The following is a 15,135-nucleotide window of genomic DNA, read 5'->3' on the forward strand; positions in this document are numbered from 1 at the left end:
AAAGCCTTAAGGAACCCAAAGTGTGGGAAGGAGGAGGAAAAGGAGGGGAGGGAACGGGGTGAGGGGCATTAGGAACAGGGGAGGGGGCCCTGTCACACACTCTCATTCTCACACACACACACTGTCACACAGACAGTCTCACTCTGTCACACACCCGCACATTCACTCTGGCGCTCTCTCTCAAACTTACACACTCCCAGGAAAACCTTGCTAGCACCCGTTTCATTCGTTCCAGAAGCGGGCCTTTTTTACTAGTATAGAATAATCTGCTTGTGTAGTGAGGATCATAGTGTAAATAATTTGAGTTCTTGTGTATTGGGGATGAGTTATGTTTGTGGGGTTTTTGTTTTTTCGTTCTAAGTCAGTTTTTATGGCTTTAAGCAGTGCTGGTTCAATACTTGGCCACTGGCATGATAAATAGTCATTCAATACATTGTAAATAGTCATGACAGCTTTACATGCAGGTTTTCAAATAACTTAAAAGAACAGCAGAAAAGTTGTTTCCCCCCCCCCCCCCCCCCCCCCCCCACTGGCACATGTAAGACTTAACTGAGATCCCCCTTTTTGTCTACAGACTGTTTGCTTATGGGACATAAGTGCTGGACCAAAGGAGGGCAAGATTATTGATGCCAAAGCAATCTTCACTGGTCACTCTGCTGTTGTTGAAGATGTGGCCTGGCATCTGCTTCATGAGTCATTGTTTGGATCTGTTGCTGATGATCAGAAACTTATGATGTAAGCTATTTTTAAATACCCTGGGTAGCTTCTTATATTTTTAATTTGAAAGTTTGTGTTCAGTAGTGATTTAGGTAATGGGACTCAGAACTGTAGATGAATTAATTGGCTTACAAAGGCCATCAACATAGATCAAGGTCATAGTTTTGCAATGTGGCTCACTGGGGAGCAAACTTGTTTTTTGTTTTTGAGGGGGTGGGGGTTGGAGAAACTGTTTCAGCTTCCTGACCATCTACAGTGACAGCCTTTGGCTGGGACCATATACCTTGCAGTTGTGGGCCAAGAAGCATTGATTTTGTGTGTGATGAGTAGGACTCTTCCTGTTAGTGCTGCCTTCACAGGATCCCCCATTCTTAACCCCAACTACTCTGGGGATTAAACCAAATACCTTCCATATGAATATACTGCACAGAAGTGATACCATTAAGGTCTTTGTTCTTAAATTACACCTCTGAATAATTAGATGCCAAAAAAAGCAATATTTTATGCAAAATTAATTACTATTAATTTTATAGAATGTATTAGAAAGCCCTCTTCAATTTCTCCTTCCCCCTCCTCATCCATTCATGAGACTTGATCACTGGGAAGGGTACAACTGGACTTCATTGTTGAGGGTGCTGTCTGAAGACTGAATCAGCATGCTGTCCTCTTAAGATCTACCATGGCTCTGCTTTCATGTTGAAGACAGGTTCTGAGAGGGAAGCACACTGATTCTGTCCCCAGTTAGCTTCTTAACGCCGATGTGTAGTTGTTCTCTTTGAGAGGATGCAACCTCAAATCTCTACCGCCACCCTCACCCCCATGAGTCGGGAGATTAGGGGAGGAGAAAGTGTGGATTGATAGTGTCATTCAATGCTTGAAGTCAAATTCCTCACTGCTTTTGTATGAGAACTAGTAGTTGAGAAAGTGTCCTAGGGGAATTTGTGTGCTTTTTGCCCATTTTTTTTTTTTTAATTGGCAAAAGTTTGTGTCTGCAGAGTCATACAATTTCCTGATGTGTTATGGGACTTGATTTCAAACTGTTGCTCTGACAGGCCCAAACTGGGCTGTCACTGCAGCTGTATCTCAAATTGGTTGTAAAACTCTCTCTACATAACTGAATATTTGTGGTGGTGGATGACTGTGGGTTTTTGTTTTATTTATTTTTTTGTAGTTGGGATACCAGGTCCAATACAACATCCAAGCCTAGTCATTCTGTAGATGCCCACACCGCTGAGGTCAACTGTCTCTCATTTAATCCATACAGTGAATTCATATTAGCCACTGGCTCTGCTGATAAGGTAATCCCTGCTTAACAAGTTTTTGTGTTGTGAATTGTTAGCTTTTGGTCTAGTTCTGGCTGTATTTTTAAGACTAGGTTATGATTTCTTTTTCTCTGATTGGAATGAAAATGATCACTACTGAGCATTAAACCCTGTTCATTCTTCAGACTGTAGCTCTGTGGGATCTACGGAACTTGAAGCTGAAACTCCATTCCTTTGAGTCTCATAAGGATGAGATTTTCCAGGTGGGTGACTAGAAATCTGCTTCTGTGTTACTTCTTTGGCAGTGGCAGGACATAGATTAACTATGCGACAGTATAGGTGGTAAGTGCAGAGGCTAAGCAGAAGGTGGCAGCCTGAGGACGTATCTTCTTTCCCAGAAGCAGAGATGACTTGTGGATTCAGTTTTGATCCTCTCCTTATCCTTTAAATATTTTGTGGGTATCCAGTTTAATTTTTTTAAATGATCAGTGATACTCAAGCTCCTCTTGTAATAGAAATATGAATTTGAAGGTTACACCAGCAGTATCCCAGTGGGGCAAATAACATCTGGTGTCTTTCACAGGATTATAAGAACAGATCACTTTGTCCATAGACTGTTATTAAATGGACTTGGGGAAAATCCACTATTTCTGGGATAAGCAGTATAAAATGTTTTGTACTTTTTTGGGATCTTGCCAGGTATTTGTGACCTGGATTGGCCACTGTTGGAAACAGGATGCTGGGCTTGATGGACCTTCGGTCTGTCCCAGTATGGCAACACTTATGTACTTGGGATTCTGAATGGAATCTTGCTACTCTTTGGGGTTGTAAATGGAATGTTGCTGCACTTTGAAATTCTGCATGGAATCTTGTTATTCTTTAGAATTCTAGAATCTTGGGGTTCTACATAGAATGTTGCTACTCTTTAGGTTTCTGCCAGGTATTTGTGACCTGGATTGGCCACTGTTGGAAACAGGATGCTGGGCTCGATGGACCTTTGGTCTTTCCCAGTATGGCAATACTTATGTACTTATAACTTCACAAAACGTTTAAGTTAATGTATTGCTGCAGGCTGCTGTGAGTTACTTAACTTTTGTGTGCTCCTGTATTACAAAACTAATTTAGTTTTCACTCAAATGTGCATTCTGCAACATTATCTAGTGCCTTGTACACGCCCCCCCCCCCAAAAAAAAAAACCCCAAAACAAAACCCAAATAAAAAAAGATTATTTTCTTCTAATATTGTTTTAATAGTACAATCATCTCTGTTTTACTGTTTTGCAAGTGATCCTTGTAAAATGAAAAAATTATAAATAAATGATTTAAAAAAAACAAAACAGTTGGTGTTGAATTTATTTGCCGTATTTAAGGGTTCGATTCACTATGGAGCTGATAAAGTGATTTTAGCCGGCCAGAAATGGCTCCTTGGTGGTTAAATTGCTTGTGTAGGGGCTATTCTCTGGTATTCAGTGGCACCGGTTAGTGCCACAGAATATCACCACTGACTGACAGTTGGCATTTATGCGGTTAAGTGTTGATATTGCACGTAGGGAAATACTATTCTCGCTCTCTGTATGCAGTACAGGGATCCACATTGAGTTGATGTGTGGGTTGGGGGGGGGGGGGTTGGCCTGTAAGAGCCTTGATGGACAACATGTTGAAATTTCTCAGTTCTGCACTAGTCTGAAAAATAAATAAATAGAATTTAAGAATTGTTTGGAAAGAGGAGAAAAATGGAATAATCCGCTGCCATGTGAATTAGGGCTGTGTGTTGTTTTCTTTGTTGCTATTATGTTTAGCATTCACTTAGTAGTGTAGGTGCAAAATAATAATGAAATAGCATATATAAAAAAACAAATTGGGGTGAGGGGGCAGATTTTCAGCCTGCCCACTTCCTGGAATAAAACCATGATACTGACCACACCTAATGTACTGTTCATCCCACCTCAAGACAGAAAGCAGAGCTTGAAAAGTTACATTAAAGGACAACCAAGGTCATAAAGGAAAGGAAATGAGCAGTGTTCCTCTTAAGGAATTAGATTAGGGTCCTTCGTGTTAGGACAGAGGGGATGTAATAATGGTCTATAAAATTAAATGAGTAGGGGTGAATATATCAGTAAGGAATAGTAACATAGTAGATGACAGCAGAAAAAGACCTGCACGGTCCATCCAGTCTGCCCAAGATAAACTCATGTGTATACCTTACCTTGATTTGTACCTGTCTTTCTCAGGGTACAGACCGTATAAGTCTGCCCAGCAGTTTTTCCTGCCTCCCAACCACCTGTCCCGCCTTCCATCACCGGCTCTGGCACAGACCGTATAAAAGTCTGCCCTCCCCTATCCTCGCCTCCCAACCACCAACCCCTCTTCCCCCCACCTGCTCTGCCACCCAATTGTTGTTTGCCTCTCCTTTCAGGGAGGGTCTCCTAGCCATAGTATTAAACTAACCAGTAGAATTTAAAACTTCTTCCCTCCGTCATCTTAAAATAATCAACACTGTGGAATTGCCAAAGACTGATCATCAATAGTAGAGCTGAGCTTTAAAATGTTTTGAACAGTTTTTCTGAGGAGATGCCTATTAGCTAGGTAGATAAGAGACCAGGATATCTACCAGTTCTTCAAGAGACCTGGACAAGCTGCTGGGCTTGGTGGACCGTTGGTCTAATCCAACCTGGCACTTTGTTCTTAAGGTTATTAGTCATAGATGTGTGAACAGATATTTGCAATGTTTTTTTTTTTTTTTCGTAACAGGTTCACTGGTCTCCTCACAATGAAACCATTCTTGCTTCAAGTGGTACTGACCGTAGGCTTAATGTGTGGGATTTAAGGTGAGAGCAAGTTTATATACTTAACAGGTGTTCTAAGGAGCTGGGTGACTTTGCAATGATCTCTTAAGGCTGAAATATTTAAAACTGTTTGTGTTAAGAGTTGATAAGCTATGTAATCTTAATTTTTGTGGTTAAATTCAAATGAACATTGATTGTTTCACATTATGCATCCAAATTCACTTTGTCAATCTGAAGGTTTTATACATTTTTCTTTACTGCTTCCAGTAAAATTGGGGAAGAGCAGTCTGCAGAAGATGCTGAAGATGGGCCTCCAGAACTTCTGGTATGTTTCTGTGTTACAAATTCATGGAGAATTTCTGTGCAATTTTGAAAACACTGCACATAGTATTTTATGTTTCAGCATTTTTATTGAAGCTTTTACCACTGACATGAAATGGAGGATATATAGATAGATATAGCAAACTCAGAAAAACAATAAAAAAAACCTTACTTTCCTCCCCACACCTCCCCTTCCCTGCACACAGTATTTTAAAGTTCTGCATGTTTGCTTATATATATTTTTGCTTTTTGCTGCATTCCCTCATGAGAAGGCTTGGCTTCTTGCCTTGGGCCTGAGCCATCCTCCAATTTTCTTTCACCTCGGGCTTGACCCTCCCCAGCTCTTTCTCCCCAATTTTCTTACATCTCGGGCTTGACCCTCCCCTGCTCTCCCAATTTAGCATGACTTCTTCCTATATTTGATCTCCCTGCTTCCTGACAAGTTCAACCCTAGTGCACTCCCATCCTCATTCTTTTCACTCTCCCCCCCCCCCCCCCCCCCCCCGTATTACACTGTTCTCTGTCCCAAAGCTTTCTCCATCCTTCTGACCATCCCCCCTCCTGTCTGTTCTTTTTTTTTCCCACCCCCATAGCAAACACTTTCAGCCTGCCCCCCCCACAAAAAAAATCCTCCCAGTGTGCTTTCTCGCCATCCCCATTCCCCCTCCTCAAGCCACTTGAGCATGTCTCTTTATCCTTCTCATCCCCCTCCTGTCCATTTCAGCTCCATACAGCCTTTGCATACTGTTTAGCAATGTCCAGTGAGGAGGAGAGCAGTGCTTATTAGCTGTGTCCTTACAACACTCTAAAATGGCACAGCTAGAAATACATTTTTCATATTAATGTTCCTTCTCTTGTTAATGGCATTACATTCTAACTTGGGACTTACTAGTTTTATTCTCTAAGGGCAAATTAGAGTCGAGATGGGTTGCTGAGAAAGCACACAGGAAAGCAGTACAGCAGCTTTAATATTACACACCTGGTTTAGGACAAAGTGTACATTGTAAATGAAAATTATTGGAAAATCCAGCAACTTGGCTTGATATTTGTATTCCAGACTTGGGGTGGCCAGGAATGAAATCCTATGTCCCTCCTCTTTTGATTTATGAGCACCCGGTAATAACAGCAGGAGTGAAACTGACAACATTCATTGTGTTACACTTGGGGGGGGGGGGGGGGGGAGTGCGGAATGTATACACCTGACCTGACTCAGAGCAATCCGAGAGGGACCAGCTGAACTGGTCATCTGGACAATGAAAGAGCTCAAGGAAGCTGTTGCAGATGCAGCCATTAGCTGTCTTGTCATGAGAGGGAACAGATCTAATCTTGTGATTCAGATTAGAAGTTAGGTCCATGACAGCAGAGGAGGGATACAGCCGACAAGCAGCCTCTCACCGCCTTGCTGCACTTTGGTAAAGGATTATCAGTGGATGGGGTGTAGAGATGGGGGAGCAAGCATTCTAGGGGGGGTGGTTGCCATGATGAGAGGCGATAGTTTACCATTGGGGGGGAGAAGAGAGAAATCATGAGCTGGAGCTGCCAAGGAGTGGCCTAGTGGTTAGGGAGGTGGACTTTGGTCCTGGGGAACTGAGGAACTGAGTTCGATTCCCGGCACAGGCAGCTCCTTGTGACTCTGGGCAAGTCACTTAACCCTCCATTGCCCACCGCATTGAGCCTGCCATGAGTGGGAAAGCGCGGGATACAAATGTAACAAAAAAAAAAACTCGATTGTGTTTTGCCATGGGCAGAAGGAGATTTCTTTGCAATTTCAGCATTGTACAGTTGTACAGCATTTCCTGACCACTGCTGGCCAACGTAGGCCTAGCTATCAGTCACTAGCACTGAATATCTAGGTGTTTGGCAGTGTCCAGAAGTTACACGGGTATAGCTGATATTCATGCAATAGCCACATAGCTGACCAGGCATAGTTAGAATGTTTATATGGTCCTACATGCCCAGATAGCAATGCAGGCAGCGGCACTGAGTTTCACCAGAACCCACAACTCCTGGCTCCTCCCTCACTCTACCCCCAAACCGCCCTGGCACTGACTGGGCCGATATTCAGTTAAAGCAGTGGTTCGCAAATGGTCCTCAGCCAGTCAGGTTTTCAGGGTATCCACAATGAATGTTCATGAGAGCATGCACTGCCTCCCACTGCATGCAGATCTCTCTCATGAATATTCATTGTGGATATCCTGAAAACCTGACTGGCAGGGGTGCCTCCAGGATTAGGTTTGGGAACCACTGAGTAAGTTGTTGTGATTCCCCCTCCCCCTACTTAAGTGCTGCTGAATATTGGCTCCTGGGCCACCCAGAGTAATTCAGCTGGGCAGGAACCTCTCTTGCTGATTAAATTACTTTGAATATCAACCCCTTTATTTCTACTAAGTAGGTATGTGTTGCTAATGGCCAAATTGCTGGGGGGAGGAGGGGAGTGCCTTCTGTGTGATCTGAGATTGTAGATTTATCCTCAAGTATTTTGAAATACCAGCTATGTTGTGGCCAGCAGAATGGTGAAAAAGTAATAGATCTATGTAGATCTCATATTTGGCAGACCAGGTGGAAATATGACCCATGTTTGTTGCTGGGCCACCCTGTACTCGTCAGACCAATACCGAAAGGATTTACAACTTTTGTGCACAAAACCATAGTAGTTGCCATGCAAGTGATCCTGTCGGAGTGGGTATCCTATAATTATCCATCCTATTCCCAGTGGCGGACACGTATGATCCTGCTGTTGAGAGTCGAAAGGATGGGGGTGCATGACTTTAACTCTGGACCTGGTCTGCGGTTCCTAGATACTTGGCACCCATTGTTAGATACACTGACCCCAGCAGCCAGGAGTAGGTTGCTGAACCTTTAATAGTTAATAAGAAAGGGGAGGGGGAGGGAGGGAATTTTGGTAAATTGGAGGGGAAGGGGGAAGAGAGGGGTGGTAGGGGGTTGTTTGGGGAGGTAGGGAAATTTATTAAAAACTGTATTAAGTTGTGGACATGGTTGATGTTGTGATATAGACTTACAAATTTGAGTGTATAACTATCGCTTAGTAGTTTTTTGTTGTACAGGATAATTTGTCTTCAATAAAAAAGATAAACCATAGATCTATGTAGAAAAGTTTCAATAGAATGTCCTTTTATTATAACTTTTTTTTTTTTTTTTTTTTTAATATTTATTAATTTCAAAATAATTCACAAGAAACAATCTTGTACAGAAAGAATAATGTCAACTGTTATAACTCAAAAATTTCACAAATAACTAAATTTTTTTTTTCCAATGACATATACATCTCAAGTCCACAATAAAGGCAAGACACAATTCAAAGTTATAATACTTAATACCAGGAAAATAGTAGGGGTATACCACCCGTGCTTATAATTCTTACGGAGTAGATATCAAGGGGTTTGCTAACGGTGAGGATACAGCCAGGCCTTGTTTAGAGTCCAAAAAGGCCTGTAAATGTTCGCTCTCATAGAAAACATATTTAACAGATTGCAATTTTATCACGCATTTACAAGGAAAATTTAACCAGAAGATTCCTCCTCATTGGAGGACACGAGTACACAATTTCAAAAAGGATTGACGCCTTTTCTGTGTCTGTTTAGATACATCTGGAAATATTTTAACTTTACAATTAAGAAACATATCCTCTCGGTGAGAAAAAAAGGTCTTTAAGATCCAATCTCGGTCAGGCTGTAACACAAAGTCCACTATCAAGGTAGCTGCTTGTACGCCTAACCTTTTTTGTTTTCTTCCTGTAAGTGATAAATGACAGGGGTATTTCCTGGCATTTCATAGGAAATACTGAATGTTAGACCTGAACAAAACTGAAATTAAAAGAGATATATTTATTTATTTATTTATTTATTTATTTATTTATTTATTAAACTTGATCACGCCATACTTGCCAGTCAGATGATAGGTTTGTATGCAGAATTGTGGCCGGGGTTTGCAACCCATAAGTCTTCTGCACTTGATGAAGATACAGTGCTGGGCAGGAACATTCACTTGAATTATGTTGTTTATTGACAGTTTATTCATGGCGGACACACTGCTAAGATTTCTGATTTCAGTTGGAATCCTAATGAACCTTGGGTTATTTGCTCCGTTTCTGAAGACAACATTATGCAAATATGGCAGATGGTATGTAACCTTTTATTTCAAGCCATACCTGAAGACCTGCTTCTGTCTTCCACCTTTTATTTTTTGGCTTTTATGAAACAAGCTTGTTGTTGATTGATTGTCATATTATGCTGATCCAAGCACTGTAATGACGTATGACCAAGAGTCAAAAAATGAAGCTGCCATTCTCATGGTCAGTAACATTTTGATTTGCTTTCTAGCTTCAGCTTCATGGTTTTCTTTGCACAGCTTGCTTTGAGTCTTTTTCTTTTTGTAATTTAAATTGTTTGCTTTAGAAATGATGGGTAAAATTGAGTTGGGTAATCTACTAAGATCTGACAAAAGAAAGAGAGGGGTTGGGAGTTTAGCTAACCAGTCAAACCACAACAAATCATTTCACTAGAATAAAATTTACTTAGCAGGTTTGGCTTTTCTTGGTCTTTGTGTTCCATTTATGTCCTGATTTTTGTATGCATATGGTCTTGCTCTAGAAAAACATTTTTGTCGCAAAAATGAGCTAGCATTTTTTTCTCTACCCATTTCATATATAGTAGAATGTGTAGCAAACTGGGTACTGTTAGGAAACAATTTAACTTTTGTTCTACTTTCTAAATGTTAAGGTGTACAAAGCTTTGCAAAATTCTTACTCCTTACACATTGTCACATTCTGCTATCTTAAAAAATGCAATTCTATTCTGTGATTTCTATTCCACTTTTAATTTGCAATTCAGAGCGGACGGATCACAGCGCAAAGAGATCCCAACTGAATAGGTTGTAATTCTATCTAATATTAATTTTTTAAAAATCTGTCATTTTTATAAAATATATCTCTCTATATAAAACGCGCCTCCAAAAGTCCAAACGTTCTAAATCCGTGGTGGTGTAGATCGAAGTTTGCCCATGAGTGTTTGCCCCGCCCTCGCATCAAACATGATGACGTCGAGGGCGGAGCACTAACTCAACGAATTGCCGAACCGCTGCTACGCAACGTAACCTGACGTCAAACGCTTCGCAAAACAGAACAATCACGAACAACTGCATGGGGACAAGGGAGGAGAATGAGCAGCACAAGTGGTCACTTTCTGAACAGCATGAAGATGACGAACATCACTGGAAGGAGATTACAATTTTGAGGCCCAAGCTCCAGCTCCCGGTATGAGCAGCATCCGTACAAAACGCCCTCCAAAAAAAAAACTACCCACAGTACCGACGTCTCCAGCACCTCAAACAAGTCGCTTACCACTTCAACCCCCCCCCCCCTCACAAAATCAAAACACAGCCTTCCACACAAAGGGGGGGGGGGGAGAGGCAGACTGGCAAGGGGAGAAGACGGATGGGAAGAGGTGGCGGGGGGGGGGGGGGGGGGGTCCACAAACTCAGATGGAAAAAAGTGGGAGGGGTTTCTGGAACTCGGGGGGGGGGGGGAAGGGAAGAGTAGGGGGGGTAGGGAGCCGGGGGGAACCACACTCTCTCTCTGTCACACACACTGTATCTGTGTGGACACACACTCTCTCACACTCACTGTGTCCAACATACGCACTCGCACACAGTCATTCTGAAACACACACTCACAGATACACAAGCACCCAGTCTCAATCTCTTTCTGACACACAATCGCACAGTCACTCTCACATACACACTACGAGGAAAACCTGGCTAGCGCCCGTTTCATTTGCTTCGGAAACGGGCCTTTTATACTAGTCATTAATAAACCAACAATAAGTTTTCAAGACCTTTCAGAAAGAACCGTAAGGAGTAGTTAAGTGAACTTGAAGGTAGACTATTTCATATTTTTTGTGCTTTGGAATGCAAAAGAATGTTCCCAAATAAACTTCAACCGCATGTTTTTTTTTACAGAAGGGACAAAGAGAGACAGATTTTTAGAACTGCTTGGATGCCCTCTGACTTTTGGAATATATGCAAGTTTCCTACTATAACTGAATTATCACCATAAACACATTTCTAGACCAGACAGGCTATTTTAAATTGAATTCAAGGTTCTAATCTTGGCCAATGTAAGTTTATTCAGCAGGGGGTGAACTTCACAAAACCTGCCTGATCCAAAGATCAATCTAGCAGCTGCATTCTGCAGAAGTTGGAGTCTCTGCATTTGTTATTTATGCTGCTATATAAAGAATTACAAAAATCCAATAATGGAAGCAAAATTGCCTGTGCTATTGTTTGAAATCCATCAGGGCTTAAGGATGCCCTAATAGCTCTCAGTTTCCTTAGCTGAAAAAAAAATTTCCTTACAAAAGCATTAATCTGGTGTTCATAAAATAGCTTAGAATCTAAAATTATACCAAGTACTTTTGATTTATTATCAAACTAGTAAAAAAGGCCCGTTTCTGACACACATGAAACGGGCGCTAGCAAGGTTTTCCTTGGAGAGTGTATGTGAGAGTGACTGTGTGTGTGAGAGAGAGAGGGAATGTGCGAGTGTGTGTGTGAGAGAGAGTCTGGGTGCGAGTGTGTGTGTGTGTGTGAGAATGAGAGTGTGTGCAAGTGCGTATGTGAAACACAGTGTGAGAGAGAGAGTGTGTGTGAGAGAGAGACTCTCTGTGAGACTGAGTGTATGAGACCAAGAGAGTGTGTGAGTGACCGTGTGACACACAGAGAGTGAATGTGATAGTGTGTAAGAGACAGTGTGTGAAAGTGAGAGAGAGAAAGACATTGACTGTGAGAGAGAGAGTGTGTGTGACAGAGATACATCCCCCCTTCTCTCCCTCTCTCTGGTGTCAGCCCCCCCACCCCCCTCTCTTTCTGGTGTCTGAGCGTTACGGTGCAGGACGCTGAGCTCTGGCTGTGCTTCAAGGAACTGACCAATCCTATTTAATAGAATGCACCTCCAACATTCTGAAGCTGAGAAACCTCGTGTGGTTGGTCACTTCTGCTTGTGAGGAACCCGGAAGTACGTGATGGATACAGAGAGCAGGAATGCCTCAGCCATGCAGTCAACTTCAGAATGTTGGAGGTGCGTTTTATTATAAAGGATTTTATAGAAGTACCCGAGGAAAGATTATTATTTCAGAAGAGACCTGCTGGTCACCAAACCATACTAATTTTGTTTTCAGAAGGCATTGGTTTAACTAACTTTTCTTAAAAAAAAAAAAATCCTTGAGCCATTATTAAGATGGACTTGGGAAAAGCCTCTGTTTATTTCTAGGATAAGCAGCATAAACTGCCATGAGTTGTTTAAGATACGGTGTCTGCCAACTGTGCATTGCAGAATGATGCAGCCTTGGCCGTTCTTGACAAAATAGTTCAAACTCTTTGGTAGGTGGATCTGTACTCTTCAAATATTGCCACGGATTTTCTTTTGGATTCAGATCAGGGCTTTGATTGGGCCACTTGAGGACATTCACTTCTTGCTGAGTATCGTATCATTCTGTTGCTTTTGCTTTCTGCTCAAAGTAATTTTCTCTGCATGTTCTTCTTCAGGACTTAAGCAATCTCTATTCATATGTATATAGGGGTATCTTGAAATCCTGACAGACTAGGTATGTCCAGAGGGAAGCCCTCTGTATTAGGGCGATGTGTTATTTGCTTTTACATATATACATATGCATAAAGATTGCTTAAGTCAGAAAAGCTCTACTCGTCAAACTACAAAATGTTCTCTCACGTGCTCGTGGTGTTCCCCAAGTACTTTGCAAATATTATGCAGCACATTGATGGGCATTTCTATAACGGTGATTTCCTTTTTGCCATCCTCCCATATAGGTCTTTTTTTTCCTTTTTTAATCTTGAAATTGTTGAACCGTCAAATGTGTTTTCCACTTTTAACCAGAAATGTCCTTAGTTCTATTAATCTTAGGCATTACAGTGATGTTCTCTTCAGTAGTTCCCTTAACCCATGGCTACTGATTTGGAGGGCTAGCCAGATCCCACCTTATACCACCTGACAGTGCCCAAAGGGTATTCAAACACTTTGAAATGTCTTACATCATTTTCCCCCAGTTTTACTCTACTTTTTTCCTGTAGTTCTTTCATCAACTCCATGTTAATCATGTTTAGATCTTTGCTTCACTGCATTCAGCTGAAAAGCACTTGACACAGCTTTATTCTTCATCCAGAAGTATTTAAATCAGCTCAGCCACTGTTATCAAACACTGGTAGGCTGTACTTAATATAGGGGCCTTGTTAAAGCAGCTTTTAGAACCAGAGTTAATTTGGGTTTGTTTCAACAATGGATGTGAATACTTCTGCAATCAACTGTTTTTGTTAATTTTAAATGTTTCTGTAGTTCTTTCACATGTTCTGTAAATCAACAGAACAAACTCCTGCTTTTGAATTGTATTTTTAAATAGCAGAATGTGAAAAGTGGGCAAATGTGAAGACTCTCTAATCTATTTTTCACGAAGCATTGAGAGTTTAAGGCTTGACCTCTCTTTAACAGAAGCCTTAAAATGAGCATTTAATTCAGCTGTAGATAGCATTCAGTTGACATGTGTGCGGTTTGTCAGATGTTTACAGAAGTACGTTTTAACGTACAAAGTAGTGTGTGTGTGCTGTGTGTTCACTTAAATATGGAAGTAAAGGGTAACAACTTTTTGAGTATATGGCATTCCTTTTGACTATCCTTCGGGAGCTGCTAGCCCTCATTTTGAGACTTCACATTAGAGTCCTTGGAAGGAAAACAGGAATCCTTGCCAAATTAATAAGGTGCAGGTTTGGAAATCTCTTGTATGCAAAACCTACTTGTTGGACCTTTCTAATAGTCATGTTTCAGAATTTAAGATGGCTTATTAATATAAATCCTTTCAATTTTAGGCTGAAAACATATACAATGACGAAGAACCAGATATACCTCCATCAGAACTGGAAGCTCAAGGATCATAAACCTTTGTTTAATGTGTACAAGAGCAAAACATACTGGGTATTGTGAATTGGTAAAACTGTTTTAAATTATCTTTTTTGACTACATTCACATTCTTCTGTTGAATGTATTGCTTTGTGGCTGCTTGGTTTCTCAAGCACAGACAGATACAAATTTGTCTATTTGTTGGAATGACAGTGATCTCAGCACTTTTAAGTAAGCTATTATATTGTACAGCATTTATTCACGGGGGAAATAAGAGTATAATTTTGAGATGAGCAATGTCTGAAACGTGTTATCCCTGCAAATGGCTGTGAAATGTCCAAATGTTTTCCTAAGTGCTCATAAACATTTTCCCAATGGGCGAAGAACTTTAATAGCTTTCTCATTTTTCAGAACACCTTGTTGACTGGCTTTGCATAAATAAACTTTTTTTTTTTTGAAAGGAGTTGTTGGTCTCTTTTGTAAAATGTTGAACTGTGTGGGAAATATTAAATTCTTTATTGGCCACTTGATCGTTGAAGGCATGGGGTACAGTAAACATTCAGTGTTTGACACCCTTTAGAAGGGTAAGCATGTGCTGGATTTCCAACTTGAAAACAGAGTTGGAGGTCTCTGCACCATAGGTAAAGGAAATCACTCTTTGCTATATAGTTACTGTCTATAATATACAGCTTTTATGGTTCTTGATTCTTTTTGCTGGCTTATATACTCCAAAAACAGCGGAGAATTGCTACCATTTTTTCTATCTCATATCTGAACATCTTAGCTTTGTTGGCTACATTCTGCCACTCAGCAAAAGCTCTTACTGCTCAGTGTGCAAAATAAAGACTTTGGGACCTGTTTACTAAGCTGCGCTGTAGAGACATCTATTATAGTCTATGGGTGTCTCTAGCGTTAGCGCTCGCTAAAAGGTTTGTGTGCCTACAGTACGGCTTAGTAAACGGGGCCTTTTTTGATTAGGACATCTCTAGCTTGTGCTCCTAGCCCTTTTTGAAATTCTTGCCCATGATGGGAGGAGTCAGATGAGTGGCTCTTCATGCCTGCCAGACCTGGTGGGACTTAGCAGCAGCTAGCGGATTTCTGTGGCCAGATCCCTCTGCTGTGATTGT

General features: G+C 41.2%; 1 protein-coding gene across 1 annotated transcript in view; it reads left to right on the forward strand.

Annotated features, from left to right (window-relative positions):
* RBBP7 (RB binding protein 7, chromatin remodeling factor) overlaps window positions 1-14,462 on the forward strand; it is a 40,053-nt gene extending 25,591 nt beyond the window's left edge. Inside the window, exons 6-12 of the mRNA XM_030202301.1 lie at window positions 575-735; window positions 1,889-2,015; window positions 2,165-2,242; window positions 4,730-4,806; window positions 5,032-5,089; window positions 9,115-9,225; window positions 13,978-14,462. Of these exons, the coding sequence (XP_030058161.1) occupies window positions 575-735; window positions 1,889-2,015; window positions 2,165-2,242; window positions 4,730-4,806; window positions 5,032-5,089; window positions 9,115-9,225; window positions 13,978-14,046 (681 nt within the window). The 3' untranslated portion in view covers window positions 14,047-14,462. The remainder of the gene's footprint in view (window positions 1-574; window positions 736-1,888; window positions 2,016-2,164; window positions 2,243-4,729; window positions 4,807-5,031; window positions 5,090-9,114; window positions 9,226-13,977) is intronic.
* Window positions 14,463-15,135: the final 673 nt, after the last annotated feature.

The sequence above is a fragment of the Microcaecilia unicolor genome, chromosome 4, assembly GCF_901765095.1.
Source record: "Microcaecilia unicolor chromosome 4, aMicUni1.1, whole genome shotgun sequence".
Taxonomy (NCBI): domain Eukaryota; kingdom Metazoa; phylum Chordata; class Amphibia; order Gymnophiona; family Siphonopidae; genus Microcaecilia; species Microcaecilia unicolor.